Raw genomic sequence first — 19,180 nt, 5'->3', positions numbered from 1 at the left:
TCTACGAAGTACTAAAGATGCTTGCCCTAAGGGGTTGAATAATTTTTCCTCTGGTTTACACGAAAAGTCATAAGTTATATTTTCAGTTGAATTTGGTGAAACCACTTGCAGCATTTGTTGTGTTGAGCTATTTCAATAGCTTTTGTTTGATTTGTTCATTGCGAATATCTGAAAGTCTGTACAGGTTGGCAATAAAGCCGATTTTCAACGGGGTTGAATCATTTTGATTACAACGGTAGCTGACTTGGTGAATTATTCCGTTAAGCTGTATTGGCCTTAAATTAGAAATTCACTTTGAATTCCCAACAATTCCCTCTCTAGTGATTAACCGTTAGGGAGTTATATTAGTACTACATTTATTTGGAAAAATCTACAATAATGTATGATATTTTTATAACAGAGGTCCCATCAGAATTATTATCTAAACTGGGTTTTGTTGGGAACTGGTGAGGAAATCGCACCTTTCAGGTCAAAAGAGACAAAATCAAATAAATGTGACAATTTAGCTATTCAAGATGACATTTTTGGTTTATTGAAGAACCCTGCTGTTTTAATTCCTTTAATTTAATGATTACATTTTAGGTGGCATTACCTACTTATTTATAACCATTTACAGTTAGGACACTTAGACTTACACCACTTACACCACCACTATATATTACCATTTTACTGTAGGAATGTGTAATAAGTTGTCAGTGACATTTTGGGCCAAGAGAGTTATTTTATTTTTTTGAGACTCAAAATGACGGATATGTGCTTAAAAGTAAGTTTTGAAGATACCAGAAGAGGAAAACAAATTACTGTATATACGCGAGTATAAGCCGACCCGAATATAAGCCGAGGCCCCTAATTTAACCCCCAAAAACTGGGAAAACGTATTGACTCGAGTATAAGACTAGGGTGGGAAATGCAGCAGCTACTGGTAAATTTCTAAATAAAATTAGATCCTAAAAAACTTATATTAATTGAATATTTATTTACTGTGGGTATATAATGAGTGCAGTGTGAGTGTGTATGAATGCAGTGTGAGTGTGTATGTGTTGCAGAGCCTTGGTGGGGGGGTGGGCATTTTTATTATTATTTTAATAATTATTTTTGTTATATTATTTTTTATTTTATTATTATTTTATTATTATATATATTATTTTTTTCGTCCCCCTTCCCTGCTTGATACATGGCAGGGAGGGGGGCTCTCACTCCCTGGTGGTCCAGTGGCATTGGCAGTTCAGTGGAGGGGGCAGAGACTTACCTCTTACCTCTCCTGCAGCTCCTGTCAGCTCCCTTCTCCTCCGCGCCGGTCCGGTCAGCTCCCACTGCAAGTCCCAGTGTAAGTCTCGCGGCCGCGCTATGACCCCGCGGCTCTCGCAAGACTTACGCTGGGAGCTGACAGAGGAGCTGACCGGACCGGCGCGGAGGAGGAGGGAGCTGCAGGAGAGGTAAGTAAACGCTCTCTGCCAGCCCCTTCTCTGTATTATGGCAATGTAAATTGCCATAATACAGACATTGACTCGAGTATAAGTCGAGTTGGGGTTTTTCAGCACAAAAAATGTGCCGAAAAACTCTACTTATACTCGAGTATATACGGTAAACTTTTAAGAAAGGGATCCAATAAGATTGGTCATCTCATTTAAGCGGTTATAGTGTCTAAAGTACAATTACATACAGAAAAGATAAAAAACACATTAGTGATCGATAAATATACCAATTTATTCCAAAAACAGCAAAATGGAACAACTAATCTTAGGAAGAGAAGTGTTAATATGTTAAAAGTTTCTATTTAGGTTTTTATTCTAAGAATGCACTCTATAACACACAAAAAGTTGACACTCGGTTATGATTTAATTTATTAACTTTTCTTCTTAAGATTAACAATTCCATTTTGCATTTTTTTTTTATAATAGAGGGGTATATGTATTCACCCCACCTTTGTTTTTTCTCTCCTCTTTTTAAATTAGAAAAGTGCTGTCTGGGGTCACTAGGTGTCAGCTCGTGGGTCAGGGATACACCATTTTGGACTGTTTAATAATGATAAAGGGGGCTGCAGCCTGGCCCCTCTCTGCTGATGATTGTAATGTTTCAGCATTAGCCCGAGCAGAGATAGGGAGCAGTGATAGACTGAGTATGTCAGTTATCTACTCTCAGCCCTCACACTGTTATGAGTTGGGAGCGCGTATGGCTTAGATTAAGTATAACGGAGATAAAATGGCTATGGTGCCTATAGTATCCATAATCACATTTTTAAATAAAAAAATAAATAAAAATGATATATATATGTATATATATTAAAAAGCAAAAACACTTACTTTTCCTAGTCCCCAAATAAAATGTGTCATCTCTGGATCTGGGACCCTATATAATGAATTGACAAAATGTACAAATAAACCAATTCAAAGAACACAAGAAACATTGGTGTGCATTGTTGTTGTTTTTTCCCCCCATTTCTTTTTATTGTGCATTTTCTCTTTTTAACCCCTTAAGGACAACTTCTGAAATAAAAGGGAATATTGACGGAATATTCCGTCATGTGTCCTTAAGGGGTTAAACAACAAATTTGACATTACACTACCACAATATATATAATGGGCATTTACAGATTATATTCCTTAATTTATCCTACATTCATACCAAAGGCCACCCTGGTCCACTGTCAGTGTAGACCAATATCCTTTCCTGTCATCACCTAACCAACTAGGCCATCTTTAATCACTTTATTTAAACCGGTTTCCCATTCCCCCCATTACTCTATTTTATAGATTTAATGTAACCCTTTCCCCATTTTTTATTGGAATAATATTTGAGTGCACAATTGAGAGCTAGTAAACTCATGCCCTCCTTTCCAATTTTTTGCCATTATTATTTGTATGGCAATCAGACAGTGGGTTATCAGAAACTGGTCCATCTGCTTCAATTTTGGCCACTGTGATTGTAATAACATTACTTCAGGAGTCTTTGGGAATTTAACCTCACATAATCTAAATATAATATTTTGAGCCCAGTACCATAGTTCCGAAACCTTTCTACAGGCCCACCACATATGAACATAACTACCAATAGCACCAACATTTATCATTAGTATCTTGAACAAACATTGGTGTTTATTGCATAACCTATACAAATACATCAACCGAAGTCTCCAATGCCCCTGTTAGAATGTCCCCTTTAACTCCCCTATCAGGTGGATTTGACAATGATTTTTTGTACTCCGTTGTTCCTAACAGTTCCGTTTGTGATGATAATATGCATTACTGAACTGCTTTTATTTTAAATTAAGACATTTATTACAATTAATTTCTTTCATTTAAACAGCTGGACATAAATCTTAAAAGAAGAAGATACTTACTCATGAAGGGAAAGTACACTTGTAAAAGTGGCGTTGTTAAAAACAGACAGCATATATATTTCATCTATAATCACATGCAAATTATGCCTGTCAATTTAAAGAGAAATACACGTTATATTGTTCAATCCCATCAAAAACTGAGTGCATGTATGTCACCATTGGTTACATTAATGTATTTGAACAAAGATCACAAAATCACTTATATTCTTATAATGGAGAAATGTACGGATTTAATTAGAGGCACCCATTTCTACCAAACTCTGCCTTAAAGGAACACTATAGCAACGAGGAATATCCTACTCTTATTCTGGTTCCCCATCTTCCCCACCATTCGAACTAAAACTTAAAATGTAATTTTATTTATCTTTTTTCAGTGTTGAAGCTACCTCTGTGCTTCACACCTCTCTGCCTCCCACGACATTGCGGAGGAGGGATGGCCTTCTCCACCGGTGTCAAATCCAATATTCCTCAGAGCAGCATTGAGGACTGAATGCACATGCGTGGTGTGCACATTCAGACTTCCCAATGGGAAAGCATTGAATCAATGCTTTTGTATGGAGCTTCACTTTGTCATTGCAGCAAAAGCACCTCTAATGGCTGCCATACTGACAACCCCAAGAGGTGGACTTAACTCTACAATGTAAATATTGCGGTTTTGCGAAACCTACAGTGTTTCACATTGCAAAATGAAAGTGACAGGAACACTGCACCCATAGATGAAGTGGTCTAGGTGACAAAAGCGTCATTTAACCCCTTCGTGACCGCGGAGGTACCAGGTACGTCCGCGGGAAATGTGAGCACTGGAAGGGATTGTGATCGCTTCCAGCAATGCCTCGTGCGATTACTGACTCCCGAGCGATTACTTCCGGGTTACCCCACGTGACGCCCGGCAGTGTAGAAGAGCATCGGAAGCCATCAGGCAGGCTTCTGATGCTCTGCCTGTGTGCGGAGTTCCTCGAGGCACTTAGTGAAGATCAAATTATTCAAAAAATATATATATGCATTAACCCCCCTCCTGAATCTGAAAGAGCAATCCCATGTCCTGAACTGACAGGCAGTCCCGCTGCTGGTGAAACTACAGGTTTTATAGTGTTTTTGAAAGTAACAGGGTCAAATATAAGGCTTGATTTTCAATTTTTCACATTGAAATTTGCCAGAATGGTCATGTTGTTTTTGAGAGCGTATGGTAGCCCAGGAATAAGAATTACCCCAATGATGGCATACCATTTTCAAAAGAAGACAACCCAAGGTATTGCAAATGGGGTATGTTCAGTCTTTTTTAGTAGCCACTAAGTCAAAAACACAGGCCAAAGTTAGCGGTCACAGTAGTATTTTGCATTTTTAACACACAAGTGGCTACTAAAAAAGACTGGGCATACCCCACATTGAATACCCAGGGTTGTTTACTTTAAAAATGTATATATATATATATATTCATTGATGTGAGGTGTGATTTAGAGATTTTATTAAGACACGGAGGCTCCTATTATGCTGCACTCTTTCTTTATTTCCCTCAGCAGCAAAGAAAAAACTTTATAAATATAACAGTAGTAACATTAACAGTCTTAGGTGTATTCTTCCTAGTAACAGGAACAGCCAATCAGGAACAGCCAATCAGGTTCCACTTCTCCAGCATAATAGGCTCTGTCAGCCAATCCTGTTCCTCTTTCTTTGCTGCTCCCTCAGTTAAGTATATCTGATCCCTCAGGCTCCTTAACTGTGGGATTATTATTATTATTATTATCACTATTATTCTGATATTTTATTAACTTTTATTATTATTATTATTATTTATTGCTATTCATTGTCATTATTACTACAAGTATTTTGACTGTCTCAAAGTTTTACTGTTATCCTTCATTGATTTCTTACGTACTGTATCACTATTTCCTTTTACTATCTCTGCCTTTAATTTTCCGCGGTCCAGCCTGTTCCCCAGAGCCTAATTTACGAGCGGGCTCGGAGAAGTCGGCTGGAGCCGCATTCGGCGCTTCGCGCCCTTTTTCGTTACTGGCGCCGTGAACGGCCGCCACCCACAGAGCTCTTAGAGCTCAAATGCCGGTTCCCTGCTCGCGGCGCTGGAATGTGTACACTTTCTAAGTGATTACACATTCGCCGCGAGCACAGCTTACCGGCTATCCGCCTTTTCTTTTCCTTTCTGCCGCCCGCGGCGGCCATTTTCCTGCCTTCCCGCGCTCACACACAGCTCCACCCCCAACGCCCGGTCCTCGGAGTTGGGTTAAAGCTGTAGTGGCGGTCGGACGGCTCTGTGCTCCCTCCTTGCTGTTTTCTGCATTTACCTGTGACTCTTGCAATATTTTGTCAAATTACTGCTAAGTTTATGTGAGTAATTATTTTTACATTGTACTTCCTTCGGGTTAATCAACCCATTTTTAGTTTCAGCTAGATATTACTATTGCCCAATCTCATACTCAGCATGCCTGGTGAGAAAGAGATACCCACCCCTTCTGGGTCCCTTGTCACTAAACCAGGGAGTGTAAAAACACCCACAGGGGTATCTGAATTTGGAGCGGCTAACCCCGCTGATTTTATTCCCACTGCTGATATGCAGTCTCTGATTGACGACACTATGTCCCATGTTATGACAAAGGCCCTCACATCGGCCATGGGACTGATGTCTGAATCTTTCTCGCAGACTCTTTCACAGGCTCTGCTTGAGGCACAGAAGTCGGCTCAGCCGACAGTTGCCCAGACCTTGCCAGTGGTAGCCCCTTTACTACCTCACTCTGGCCGCAAGGCCACGGCAAAAACCAAACACTCTTCAATCTCACAGATGGACAGCTATAAACCTGTCACAGATGGCGCGCCTAATATACCACCGCGCAAAAGAGCCACTAGCCAGGCAAAATCGGCTAGATTATGGAAACGGGCAAAAGCCCAAATAGACTCTGAGTCAGATCTCAGCGAGATTGAAGAGGAAACCTGCATGGATACAGAGGATCCATCAGATCCCGAATCCGATGATATGGTAGAAGACCATGGCCCCAGAGACCATAATACGCCTCCATCTGAATCATTTGACATGGAGCTTAAGGTCCCAGACGATGCAAACAATTTAGTTGACCCCTATGGGGAACCTATGTTCGATCCCGATGACCTGCGTCATCCAAGGTCAGCAGACTGGTCCCCTTCGGCCCATGTGGCCAAATACGTTGCATCAAGAACTCGCAAGCCTTTAAATAAGGCAACACGCAATAAGCTACGGGCAGAATGCCCACGCCCTACCGTCCCGGACGAGGCCTGCAGAACACCTGCAGTAGACCCTAAAATCGTCCAATTCCTGGGCAAGACTGGCTGGAAGCCTAATAAGGGCCTTGATTTCTCCCTGCGCAATTGCCAGGATAAATTATTGGATATATTGGGCCCAGCAACCAAAATTTTTGATATGGTCGAAAACGACCAAGAATTAGATCGTTCCGCCATAAGTGGTTGGATTCAAAGAGTAATTTGCCTGATCGGCAATGCCAACTGTGCGATGGCCACAGAACGTCGCAAGGCGATCTTATTAAAGATAGAGCCCAAATTGGTGATTATGGCTATTACCGAGCCGGGCACCCAGGCCCGTGGTCTCCTGTTCGGAGACAATTTTGTCAAGGAGCTTGGCTCCTTTGTACATACCTTTACTGCCCTAGACAAAGCGCAATCGAATATGCGCAGAGTTTTCCACCCTAAGGTTTTTGGTGGGGCCGGAAGAGCCAGGAGCCATCTGTCCGGCCGTGTTAACAGGGGTTCATTCCGACAGAACCGAGGCTCCTACACTGGACAAACCTCCTTCACAGAGCACCGTAACACCCCGGCCTTCTTCCCACAACGTGGGCGGCCATGGGTTGCTCGTGGATCACGTGGTACCAGACCAAGCAGACGACCTTATGGTAAGTCCTCTCACACTTCCTTCTTCCCTAGGGGCAGTGGGGGGCAGACTCCGACATTTTTTCCATGTATGGTCACACATTTCATCAGATGCCTGGGTATTGAATACGGTAAGAGGGTATGCCTTAGAGTTCCTGTCCCTCCCAGTACAAATCTCCCCGCCACAGGGAATGCTGTTCTCCCAACAAGACGCCTCCCTTATATCCAAGGAGGTCTTGGAATTGGCACACAAACAGGCCATCTTAGAGATCCCTATGACTACCCCAGGCTATGTGAGCAACCTATTTTTAGTTGCCAAGAAAGGCGGCGGCGTCCGCCCAGTGATCAATTTGAAACAGCTCAACACTTTTGTTGCCTACAACCATTTCAAAATGGAAGGCATACACTGCCTCCGAGATCTTCTACAACCGTCAGACTGGATGGTCAAGTTAGACCTCCAGGACGCCTACCTCACAATACCAATCACACGTCAGCACCAAGACTTCCTCCAATTCATATGGCAAGGAAGAAAATGGAGATTCGCCTGTCTCCCATTCGGTCTCTCCTCAGCCCCATGGTGTTTCACCAAGCTCTTGAAACCCGTGGTGGCTCTACTTCGAAGTCGAGGGGTTCGTCTCATAATCTACTTAGACGACATCCTCATCATGGGTCAGTCCAACCACATTATCAGGACCCATCTGACGTGGACACAGAATCTTTTACAGAACCTGGGCTTTCTTATCAATCAGAAAAAGTCCATCCTGACCCCTACACGACAGATAGAGTTTTTGGGCCTCGTAGTGAACTCTACTCTACAGACACTACACTTGTCGACTGCGAAATTGGCCACCATAAAGAAGGAGATCAGACGCACTCTGAAGATTCCCCTAATCTCCCTAAAGCAATTGGCGAGAGTGATTGGCCTCTTGGCGGCCTCCATTCAGGCCATCTTCCCGGGCCCTCTACATTATCGAGCATTACAGCGCCTACAAGCCTCTCATCTGAGAGACGGGTCTTCATACACGGACATGATCTCTCTGGACACAGAGGCAAAAACAGAACTCAGATGGTGGCTCTCCCATATGGAAGCATGGAATGGCCGGGCCATCTTCGGCACCGCACCAGACATAGTAATAGAATCCGATGCGAGCTTGCACGGTTGGGGTGCACGCTGTGGCAATATCTCTACAGGTGGCAGATGGTCCGAAGTGGAATCAACGCTTCACATCAATTGCCTAGAACTCCTAGCCGGTTCTTTTGCAATCCGCAGTTTCTCAACGACTCAAGCCCGATGTGCCATTCTATTGAAAATGGACAACATATCAGCAGTCCGTTATATAAATCACTTGGGCGGCACGAAGTCCAAGGTCTTGGCGAATCTGGCACGAGACTTTTGGCAATTCTGCCTGGCACAGGGTATCTCGGTCACAGCGGAGTACATTCCGGGACTCTGCAATACAACGGCGGATTGGTACTCAAGACACCTCAGGGATTCCAGCGACTGGCACCTGAACCCCAGGGTCTTTCAAGACATCCAATCCCTATGGGGACCTCTGGACAAAGACTTGTTCGCCTCCCGTTTGAACAAGCAACTCCCCAGGTTTTTCAGTTGGAAACCGGACCCAGAAGCACTGGCAACAGATGCCTTTACCCAAGACTGGTCCTACACAACGAACTACGCGTTTCCTCCTTTTGCATTGATTCCCCGATGCCTAATACATCTACGGCAACAGAGGGGAACGACAGTGCTCGTGGCACCATTATGGCCGTCTCAACCATGGTTTCCTTCTCTGCTGGAAATGGCGGTAGACATACCCCGCACGCTCCCATGCTTCGACTACCTGCTCCAAGACCCGGACGGGTCCCCTCACCCCCTGATTCAACAACAACTACTACATCTCACGGCATGGCTGGTTTCCGGGAACCCTACTCAATCGAAGGGGTTTCGGAATCAACTCTCCAACTTCTCGAGAGCGCATGGGCACCCGGCACGAGACAAGCTTATAAATCTGCTTGGAGCAAATGGCACGATTGGAGCATGGAACGGAACTTGGATCCCATATCGGCTCCTCTGAATTCGATCCTGCAGTTCTTAACTTCATTATTTGAAAACGGCAAAGCATACCGTACGGTGAACCTCTACAGATCGGCCATTTCGGCCGCACACCAAGGCATCAATGGCGCACCGATAGGACGCCACCCACTGGTATGCCGACTCATACGCGGCATCAGATTCGCACGACCCCCGCTACCACGCTATTCAGTGCTATGGGACGTCTCCATTATCCTACTTTTCCTCGAATCTTGGCTGGATAACGCATCACTATCTTTGAAACAACTGTCGGCAAAACTGGTCATGCTCCTATGCCTCATATCCTGCAAAAGGGTCTCAGACGTTAGAGCGTTAGACATCACCGCACGGTCCTATACGCCAGAAGGGGTCACTTTTGATATATCACGGAGAACAAAAAGCTCGACAAAGAGAGTGACATACCCAGCCTTTCCTGACAAACCTCTCTTATGCCCGGTTAAATGCCTACAACTCTACGAAATGCGCACCATGACGTTGCGGGACCCAAATAAACATGAACTCTTCATCTCTTTCCAAAGACCACACCTACCGGTGTCTACCACAACCCTGGCCCGCTGGGTCAAATGGATCATGACTACGGCAGGAATTGACACCTCCATATTTTCTCCTCACTCCATAAGAGGAGCAATGGCTTCCAAGGCCTCTTCCATGGGTTGTCACCTGGAAGACATTTTGAAAGCGGCCGACTGGTCCTCAGAAACCACTTTCCGTGATTTCTACTTCAAACCAATACAACACTTCGCAGGAACGGTAGTTTCTCAGCTTTAAACCAGCATAATAGGAGCCTCCGTGTCTTAATAAAATTCAAGGATTTTACTATTACCATGACGTAAAGTCATGATTTTATTAATGACACGGAGGCGAGTATTATCCCTCCCTCCCACCCGGCGACGGTGGAAAGGTAGACGGGAATTGGGTAAGTTGACCTACGGTAAGTCATTTTAACAGACTATTAAATTACAGTTATACTTGCAACCAGGTGGGTCTTCACTATGATAGTCTTTATCTATACGTTCACCAGTATCTACAGATTAAATAATATCCCCTTGGACAAACATTGACCAAACACTAGCTCAAATACCTATGATTATGCATACACCCAGTTTGATGCTAAGGTATTACCATATTTCTCCTCTTTTACAGCCTAATCTACCCTACATCGAAAGGGAAAACTCCTTCCTGTACAGTTTCATGTTCGGTTGGACACTTTACTACTTCGGGACTGCAAATAAAGAGGAACAGGATTGGCTGACAGAGCCTATTATGCTGGAGAAGTGGAACCTGATTGGCTGTTCCTGATTGGCTGTTCCTGTTACTAGGAAGAATACACCTAAGACTGTTAATGTTACTACTGTTATATTTATAAAGTTTTTTCTTTGCTGCTGAGGGAAATAAAGAAAGAGTGCAGCATAATACTCGCCTCCGTGTCATTAATAAAATCATGACTTTACGTCATGGTAATAGTAAAATCCTTGAATTTATGACAGCTAACAGTGTTACAATGTTACTATTGATAAATTTTAAAAATACATATTTTGAAACAGCAATGTCCTACAACATGCAAAAATATAAAATACAAAAAATAACTCAGGACAAAATTTAGAAACTATTTAGCACAGGTGTTTTTTGGCAGTTGTAGATGCGCAACAGATTTTGGGGTCAAAGTTAGAGAAAGTATTTTATAATTTACTATTAAAAAAAATTATATGATATTTAAAGCATGATGTGGATTTCTACCAATAGAGGATACTGTGTTAGCTGTGAATGTCAGGAACCAGTATTTGCAGGAATGTGTTTCAAATGACATCTACAGTGATAAGTAGTGTATTTATGGTTGTGCAATAAAAGGTCTTGTCTTCTGCCATCAGCAGAGATAGCCCAGAAGTAGTGATTAAACCTGTGCGGCTTCTAATAAGAGCTGGGATGGAACACAAGATTACTGTATTTTATTATATCTGTCTCTGTATGTACAGCTGATAAATTAGCAGCACATGCTCTAAAATGTATATATCATCCCTTTTACCACTTAACGACACAGTCCTTCCCCCCTTCCCCCCATTTAGATATAGAAAACTCACAGAACAGGTCTAAATTTCTCCATGTTAACATCTCAGTTTTCTTCTTAAAAATAGAGTTTTGCCATGTTTTGTTTTTATATACTTTATATTCTTCGTAAAAAAAAAAAAAAAAAAAAGGATAAAATTGCATATGTGATAATCAATAAGTCGGGTTTTTCTGTTATAGAGTTTAGAATACACAAACCTTTGTCCAAAATCAAGACATTCGACCAGGAATTCTTTAGAATAAATTTCACCTAAAGGATTCTGGGGATTGATCAATATCAGTGCTTTGATGGGGATACCCTAAATCAAAACACAACATTGTAAAATCAAGTAGTGAGCAAGAAGTAGAACTTTCTATCAGATTCTAAAAAATTATATAAAAATAGAAAATCGAGAAGTTTGTTTTATGCATTTGGTTCACAATCTTAACTTTTGGCACTCAAAGGGTTACAAACATTTCTGGAGGTATGTATAAACAAACTTTTGACCAAAAACTTGCAATAATGAATGTTCGATTCTAATTTCTTTTTTTTTTGCAATCAAGTTTTTTACATTTTTGCAGAGAACGTGTTTTTATGTACTTTAGAATATACAATAAAACAAGTCGAGAAAAACAAGTCGAGAAAATAGTCAATATGGAAATTGGAACACAGAACCACAGGGAGGTGACAAACTTCTATAGGAATAACAAGCTGAATCATAAAGAGAATGTTAGCATGTTATCCTTGTATATCTTTGGCTTATATGACCTTGGCTTGTCCTTGATCATTCTCCCATCGTCCTGGACTAGTTTTCTTGTTAATCTACGGTTCTCCTGACCTTGGCTTGCCCTATATGACTGTTTTGCGTTTAGTCCAGCTACTCCAAGGTCCAGAATTACTACTTTTTCCTGTGAAAGTATATTTCTTACTGTTTAATTGAATTCTGCTTGTTGGGTCATAGTTATCCGTGATGAGCTAAGCTTTCCAATAATGCAATATTTTTGGAGTGGGTGCCTGAGTTTGTTAGCCTCATAAATATATTCATTAAACTAAATAAAGTGGTATATAAGAAAGAAATATAGTTACCTCTTTCTTTCCTTCTTCCATGGCATCTTCCAACTTCTTTATTGTTAATTGAAATGGATAGTTTTCGGTCTCTGTTACCTTCCAAAAAAAAAAAAAAATTAATTGTAAAAACAATAAGATTGAAGAAAGAACTTAAAAACAACACACACACATATAAACAAACATACTACTGTGCAAGAGTTTTAGCTGGTGTGAAAAAATTCTGTAAAGTAAGAATGCTTTCAAAAATAAATTTATTTTAAATGTATTTATCAGTTAACAAAACACAAATCTAAATCTACACAGCTATAATTTTTCACTTAAAGGAACACTATAGGGACAAATACACAAACATGTATTACTGACCCTATCGTGTTAAAATCACTGTCTAGCCCTGTTCCCCCCTCCCCACCCCTAAATATAGTAAAATTATACTTTTATTGCAGTCTGCTGGTGCTGTCTGTGCCCCTGATCTGCCTATGTGGCAGACATCATCAGAAGAGGTGATCTTAGCCAATCGCAGTGCTTTCATTTCAGGGGCAGAGCCAGCACAAGCCAAACACAGCCCTGGCCAATCAGCATCTCCTCACAGAAATGCATTAAATCAATGCATCTCTATGAGGAAAATTCACTTTCTGCATGCAGAGGGTGGAGACACTGAATGGCAGTGCTGCACACTGCTCCAAATAGCACCTCTAGTAGCCATCTGAGGAGTGTCTAGTGGAGGTATTCCTAGGCTTTAATGTAAACGCTGCCAGAAAAGGCATGACTGCTGATACCTTAATAAAATTTTTCCGTTGTCCCTTCCCCCAATAAATAACACAAACGCCATATTAGTGGGCAAGGATAACGACCACAGCTTTATTTTCCGACAACCGGCAAACAACCACTGTCAGCTGCTGGTTTGACCCAGCAGACATAACTTTTTAACCAGAGCCTCTTCAGCCTGTCATTCGTGATCCACCAAATCAGGCTGCGACTCCCCATGCCCGTCCGGGCAGTGTCCTTACATAACTTGCTGGTGCAGGAAGACCCGCCATCGCAGCCTGAACGCTAAACTGGGGAAAAGCTGCATCCCCTCGAAGCAAGCGTTTTTTTAACCACAGTTTAGAAACACACATTAAAAATATCCAGTCCAATGAGGTTGAGGTGAACCCCATCATTCACCATCACGTCACGATTGTCGCCCTCCAGCTCAACACAAAGAATCACCAGGCCCTCTAAACTACGAACAAATCTGGATATCGTCATGTTGAGCAGACGACGAGATCGGTCCAGGGCCTTAGCATTAGCTAAGGATTGCCAACAGGGACGGGCAAACCACCTCCGACCAAATTAACACCAAGCTGGTAAACAATGCAAAGCAGTACGCCAAATCGTGTTTACATGCGTGGATTAAGTGCACGGTACGACCCATCCCCAAGTCATTACCCCCAACGCTATAAGCAGTATCACAGGGCCAGAAACAAAACGCCAGAGGGCTACGCATTCCGGGTAAATCTGATGCCATCTGAGGCCCCTTATCCCGCCCTATTTTACCCTATCCTGGCCATGAGAGAACCCCAGATTCCTGCTGTACGGTCATTGCTCTACCCGACGAGCTGCCCATTAAATAAATAGGTGACCAGTTATTCAAATGAAATAGCTATAGGTATTATATCCTGACAAAAATTTGCTCTACACACCCAAATCCGCCATTAACCATTGTGTTATACGAATGAAGTGAAGTGGAGCCAAATACCCGCCAGGGAGCCGCTGGCTAAATACCCTACCCATAGGCATGACATGCCATGCAAAATTCAAGTGTCCCAGGAGAGATTGAAGTTGCCTAAGCTGAACCTTTCGGGAACACCAAACCAAATCTACCATGGACGACAATACCCGCAATTTATCCTCCAGAAGACGAAACTCACGTCAGACCGAAATCGATTTCAATTCCCAAAAAGGAGATAACCGTGCTAGGGCCTTCCCTTTTATCTTACGCAATGGGAACACCTAAATCAAACATAACCTCCCAAAATTGACCTAACAAGGATAGGCAGGCCGGAGAATCCAAGAGAACAAGAAGTCGTCAAGATAGTGAAGGAGAAAGAGGCTACCCGACACGTCCCATCTTAGAAAGAAACTAAACAACTTAAAATAAGAACATGAAATAGAACAACCCTTGGGGAGACATGTCAAAAAAGAAGTTACCTTGAAACTGGCAACCCAGAAGATGAAAACAGTCCGGATGAACCTATAGGTGCCCAGTTCTTTTTTAGGGACCAAACCCAGAGGGGATACCTGCAAGTTGTCAAACGGCAGGTGGGAAAAGGGGCCAGCCATTCGACCTAAGCTCACTTCCTTCCTCAACTAATCCACTAAGATAGCCTCCTTTCCTTGAACAGACAAATTTGGAGCAAACAATGCTTGAATTAGGTTAATAAAACCTTTTTGGTATAATGGTTTAAATATGCACCTGACTATGTCCTCCATTTACCAAGCTTCCCAAATGATTCAATTCCACAGAATATAAATGACTTTTGTACTTTTTCTAACAGTACTGAATCATTTGGAAGGCTTAATAAACATCAACAAAACTCCTGACTCTTCAAAACTGTATCTACAAAATTTGATATAATTTTGAAGGCAAAAGATATTTACACCAAATATTGGTTTCATTTCAATTTTGTCCTCTGTTCACAATTTTATTAATTGGCAAAAATGAACTATTACCATTTCTTTTTTTTGAAGGATTTCTTAATTTACATATTTTTTGTGTATTAGGGGAGGGGGGTCAACTGTGTATGAGGGGAGAGGAGAGGAGGGGAGGGGGGGAGGTAAAATGTGTATGAGGGGAGGGGAGGGGAGAGAAGGGGAAGGGGGGAGGTAAAATGTGTATGAGGGGAGGGGAGGTCAAATGTGTATTGGGGGAGGGGGATCAACTGTGTATCAGGGGAGGGGAGGGGAGGGGGAGGTAAAATGTGTATGAGGGGAGGGGGGAGGTAAAATGTGTATGAGGGGAGGGGGGGAGGTAAAATGTGTATGAGGGGAGGGGGGTCAACTGTGTATTAGGGGAGGGGGGTCAACTGTGTATTAGGGGAGGGGGGTCAACTGTGTATTAGGGGAGGTCAAATGTGTATTGGGAGGGGGGGAGGTCAAATGTGTATTAGGGGAGAGGAGGGGGGTCAACTGTGTATGAGGGGAGGGGAGGGGGGAGGTAAAATGTGTATGAGGGGAGGGGGGAGGTAAAATGTGTATGAGGGGAGGGGGGGTCAACTCTGTATTAGGGGAGGGGGGTCAACTGTGTATTAGGGGAGGTCAAATGTGTATTGGGGGAGGGGGGTCAACTGTGTATTAGGGGAGGTCAAATGTGTATTGGGGGAGGGGTAGGTCAACTGTGTATTGGGGGAGGTCAAATGTGTATTGGGGAGGGGTAGGTCAACTGTGTATTGGGGAGGTCAAATGTGTATTGGGGAGGGGTAGGTCAACTGTGTATTAGGGGAGGTGAGGGGGGGTCACACTGTCCCCACATACACACACTGCCCCCACATACACACACTGCCCCCACATACACACACTGTCCCCACATACACACAAACACTGTCCCCATACACACACTGCCCCCATACACACACTGTCCCCACATACACACAAACACTGTCCCCATACACACACTGCCCCCATACACACAAACACTGCCCCCATACACACAAACACTGCCCCCATACACACAAACACTGCCCCCATACACACACTGTCCCCATACACACACTGTCCCCATACACACACTGTCCCCATACACACACTGCCCCCATACACACACACTGCCCCCATACACACACTGCCCCCATACACACCGCCCCACAAACACTGCCCCCATACACACACTACACACACTGCCCTGCACACACTGCACACCCATACACACACAGACACATACAGTGCCCTACACACACTGCTGCCCCCCATACACACATTGCCCCCACACACTGCTGCCCCCCATACACACATTGCCCCACACACACACACGACCCCCCTATACACACAGTGCCCCCCCATACACACACTGCTCCACACTGACATACAGTGCCCCATACACACATTGCCACCCTCACACACACTGCCCCCTAACACACACTGCCGCCCATACGCACTCACACTCACTTCACCGCTCACACACACACTGCACCGTTCACACACACACTTCACCCCTAACACACACCACTTCTCCTATGCCCTATATCCCAGCAGACCCCAGGTAAGTTGTCAAACTGTTCTTAAACGGTATGACTACTTACTCTGGGGTGGGATCCTGGCACTACTGGCACCATAACTACTACACTGAGCTGTAGTGGTTATTGTGCCAGGATTATTTTTTTTTAAAATAATCTATAAGTGCCCCTCCCGAGATCAGGCTCTGGATCCGCCACTGGGTCTGGCGGCACACTCACGGATACTGACAGGCGTGCAGCTGTCAGTAAGCATTGGAGGAATGAGGATGGGGGCGGAGCTAACTACCATGCTCCCATGCGGTTCCCACAATTCCCAGCACAGCCACACCATAGAGTAGTAATTACTCTATGATGTGTCCATGCAGGGAATTGTGGGAACCGCATGGGAGCATGATGGAGAGAGAGAGACAACATCACATTGCTGTCCCTGCCGTTCTAGATCCGATTTCAGACAAGGTCAGTCTCAGTGGGTGAAGGAGAGAAATAGTGGGAGGTGGAGAAGAGAGACCCAGGGGAGAGTGATACAGAGAGCTAGTAGGGGAGAAAGAGGGGGAAGAGAGAGACAGAAGGGGAGTGAGGGAGAAAGAGGGGTAAGAGAGAGACAGAAGGGGAGTGAGGGAGAAAGAGGGGAAAGAGAGAGACACAGGAGGAAGGGAGGGAAAGAGACAGAGGAGGGAGAGTTAGAAAGAGGGGTAAGAGAGAGACACAGGGGGAGGGGGGTAAAGAGACACAGGGGAGAATGAGACAGAGGGGTAGTGGGGGAGAAAGAGGGGTAAGAGAGAGACACAGGAGGAAGGGAGAGAAAGAGACAGAGGAGGAAGAAAGAGGCAGGGGGAGGGGGAGGGGGAAGAAAGAGACGGAGGAGGAGAAAGAGACAGAGGAGGAAGAGAGAGAAACAGGCGGAGGGGGGAGAAAGAGACAGAGGGTGAAAGAGGCACACAGAGGGTCTGCGGGAAGAAAGAGGCACACAAAGGGACTGGGGGAAGGCAAAGAGACACACAGAAGGTTTGCTGGGGGACAAAGAGACATACAAAAGGTTTGTGGGGGACAAAGCTGGGCTGGGGGAAAAATATGCACACAGAGGGACTGGGGAAAACAAAGAGACACACAGAAGGTTTGCTGGGGGGGACATAGACACACACAAAAGGCGATGGGGAAGAGACATACAGAGGGCTGGAGAAGGGTAAAAAGAGACACACAGGCTGGGATGAAGTAAAAGATACACGAGGGAGTTAAAAGACACATAAGGGGGGTTCTAAGAGACAGGAGAAAAATTAGAGACAAGATACACTAAACGAGTAAAAAAAAAAAATCAAAAGAGGGAATAAGAAACACAAGAAAACAAGCGAAGATGCATTTTTTGTGTGTGTTTGGCGGTGATGCATTTTTTGTGTGTGTGTTTGGGGGTGATGCATTTTCGCCTGTGCTGCCGCGGCGCATTGTTGGGCTGGTATAGAATTTTTTCCAGGGCTGCTTTTAGTTCCCAGTCCGGCCCTGTTCCCATCCCTGATGACAAACTGCCGCGAACCGGCATGGGCTGAACGGGACTGATTTGTGGACACGCAGCGATTTCTAACTCTCTCCTCTCACTATCTTTTTTATTTTTTTGTAATTTCTCTATATCCTACTTGCGAACTTTGCGAAATTTCTCTATATCCTACTTGCGAACGATGAAACACTATGTTTCACTATAATTATTGCCTTTAACGCAGCCTACGTTATAATTGCACTGTTTTCTCCTGGTATGTCGCACCACATAGACGTGCTGTTTACTTTAAGTTTACCTTGTGAGACAAATCTTAGCCATATGACTAATCTTATAGCTTGGGCAACATTGTTGTTCTTGCAGAGCTAATCTAATACCACAATACACTCCTGCACACAATTAACATGTACCTATACATACCCATAAAAGCAAATAAGGGAGTGCCTGGGCTAGCATGCTTCTTACCATTTAAACTGAGCTTAAGCAAGCCCGTCCAAGCGTTACCCGTCACACCTGACTCATATATGTTATATAAGTGTTTACTAGTCATGAGGTACCATAACGTGCGTAACCATACTAACCTGTACACTACTATTAAGTGCTATTTTAAATGTCACGTGATGTATCGCTTTGTTACTGCTTACCACCGCAACTTTTATATAGTACATGGCATGCCTGACGTTTAACTTTGCTCCCACTGACCCACTAGAAGCACAATAACGCTATTCCTCAGTTCATATAGCATAAAATCTCACAGCACACCCTGTCAGGGCCGCCACCAGAAATTTTGGGGCCCCTAACTCAGCTCAGGGTCTGGGCCCCCTGGGGCCCGCCTCCAAATACCGCCCACTGGGTCCACACACAGACACAAACGCACACACTGATACAAAAGGACACAGATTCATACTAACAGACACACATACTGAAACAGACATACACGCATACAGGCATAAATACTGACACACACATACTGAGACATACACACAGGCATACATAGTGACAGACAGACATATACTAACATACATACAGACACACATGCAAGAGGACATAAAGACACATACATACATAC

The 19,180-nt window shown here is 43.8% G+C and overlaps 1 protein-coding gene across 1 annotated transcript in view; it reads right to left on the bottom strand.

Annotated features, from left to right (window-relative positions):
* Positions 1–19,180, bottom strand: part of LOC134608115 (1-aminocyclopropane-1-carboxylate synthase-like protein 1) — a 56,616-nt gene that overhangs the window by 6,352 nt on the left and 31,084 nt on the right. The window contains exons 7-10 of the mRNA XM_063450757.1: positions 12,433–12,510; positions 11,565–11,665; positions 3,341–3,427; positions 2,304–2,349 (exon numbers count right to left, since the gene is read on the bottom strand). Coding sequence (XP_063306827.1) covers positions 2,304–2,349; positions 3,341–3,427; positions 11,565–11,665; positions 12,433–12,510 — 312 coding nt within the window. The remainder of the gene's footprint in view (positions 1–2,303; positions 2,350–3,340; positions 3,428–11,564; positions 11,666–12,432; positions 12,511–19,180) is intronic.

The sequence above is a fragment of the Pelobates fuscus genome, chromosome 4, assembly GCF_036172605.1.
Source record: "Pelobates fuscus isolate aPelFus1 chromosome 4, aPelFus1.pri, whole genome shotgun sequence".
NCBI lineage: Eukaryota > Metazoa > Chordata > Amphibia > Anura > Pelobatidae > Pelobates > Pelobates fuscus.
This window is presented reverse-complemented; position numbering and strand designations above follow the sequence as displayed.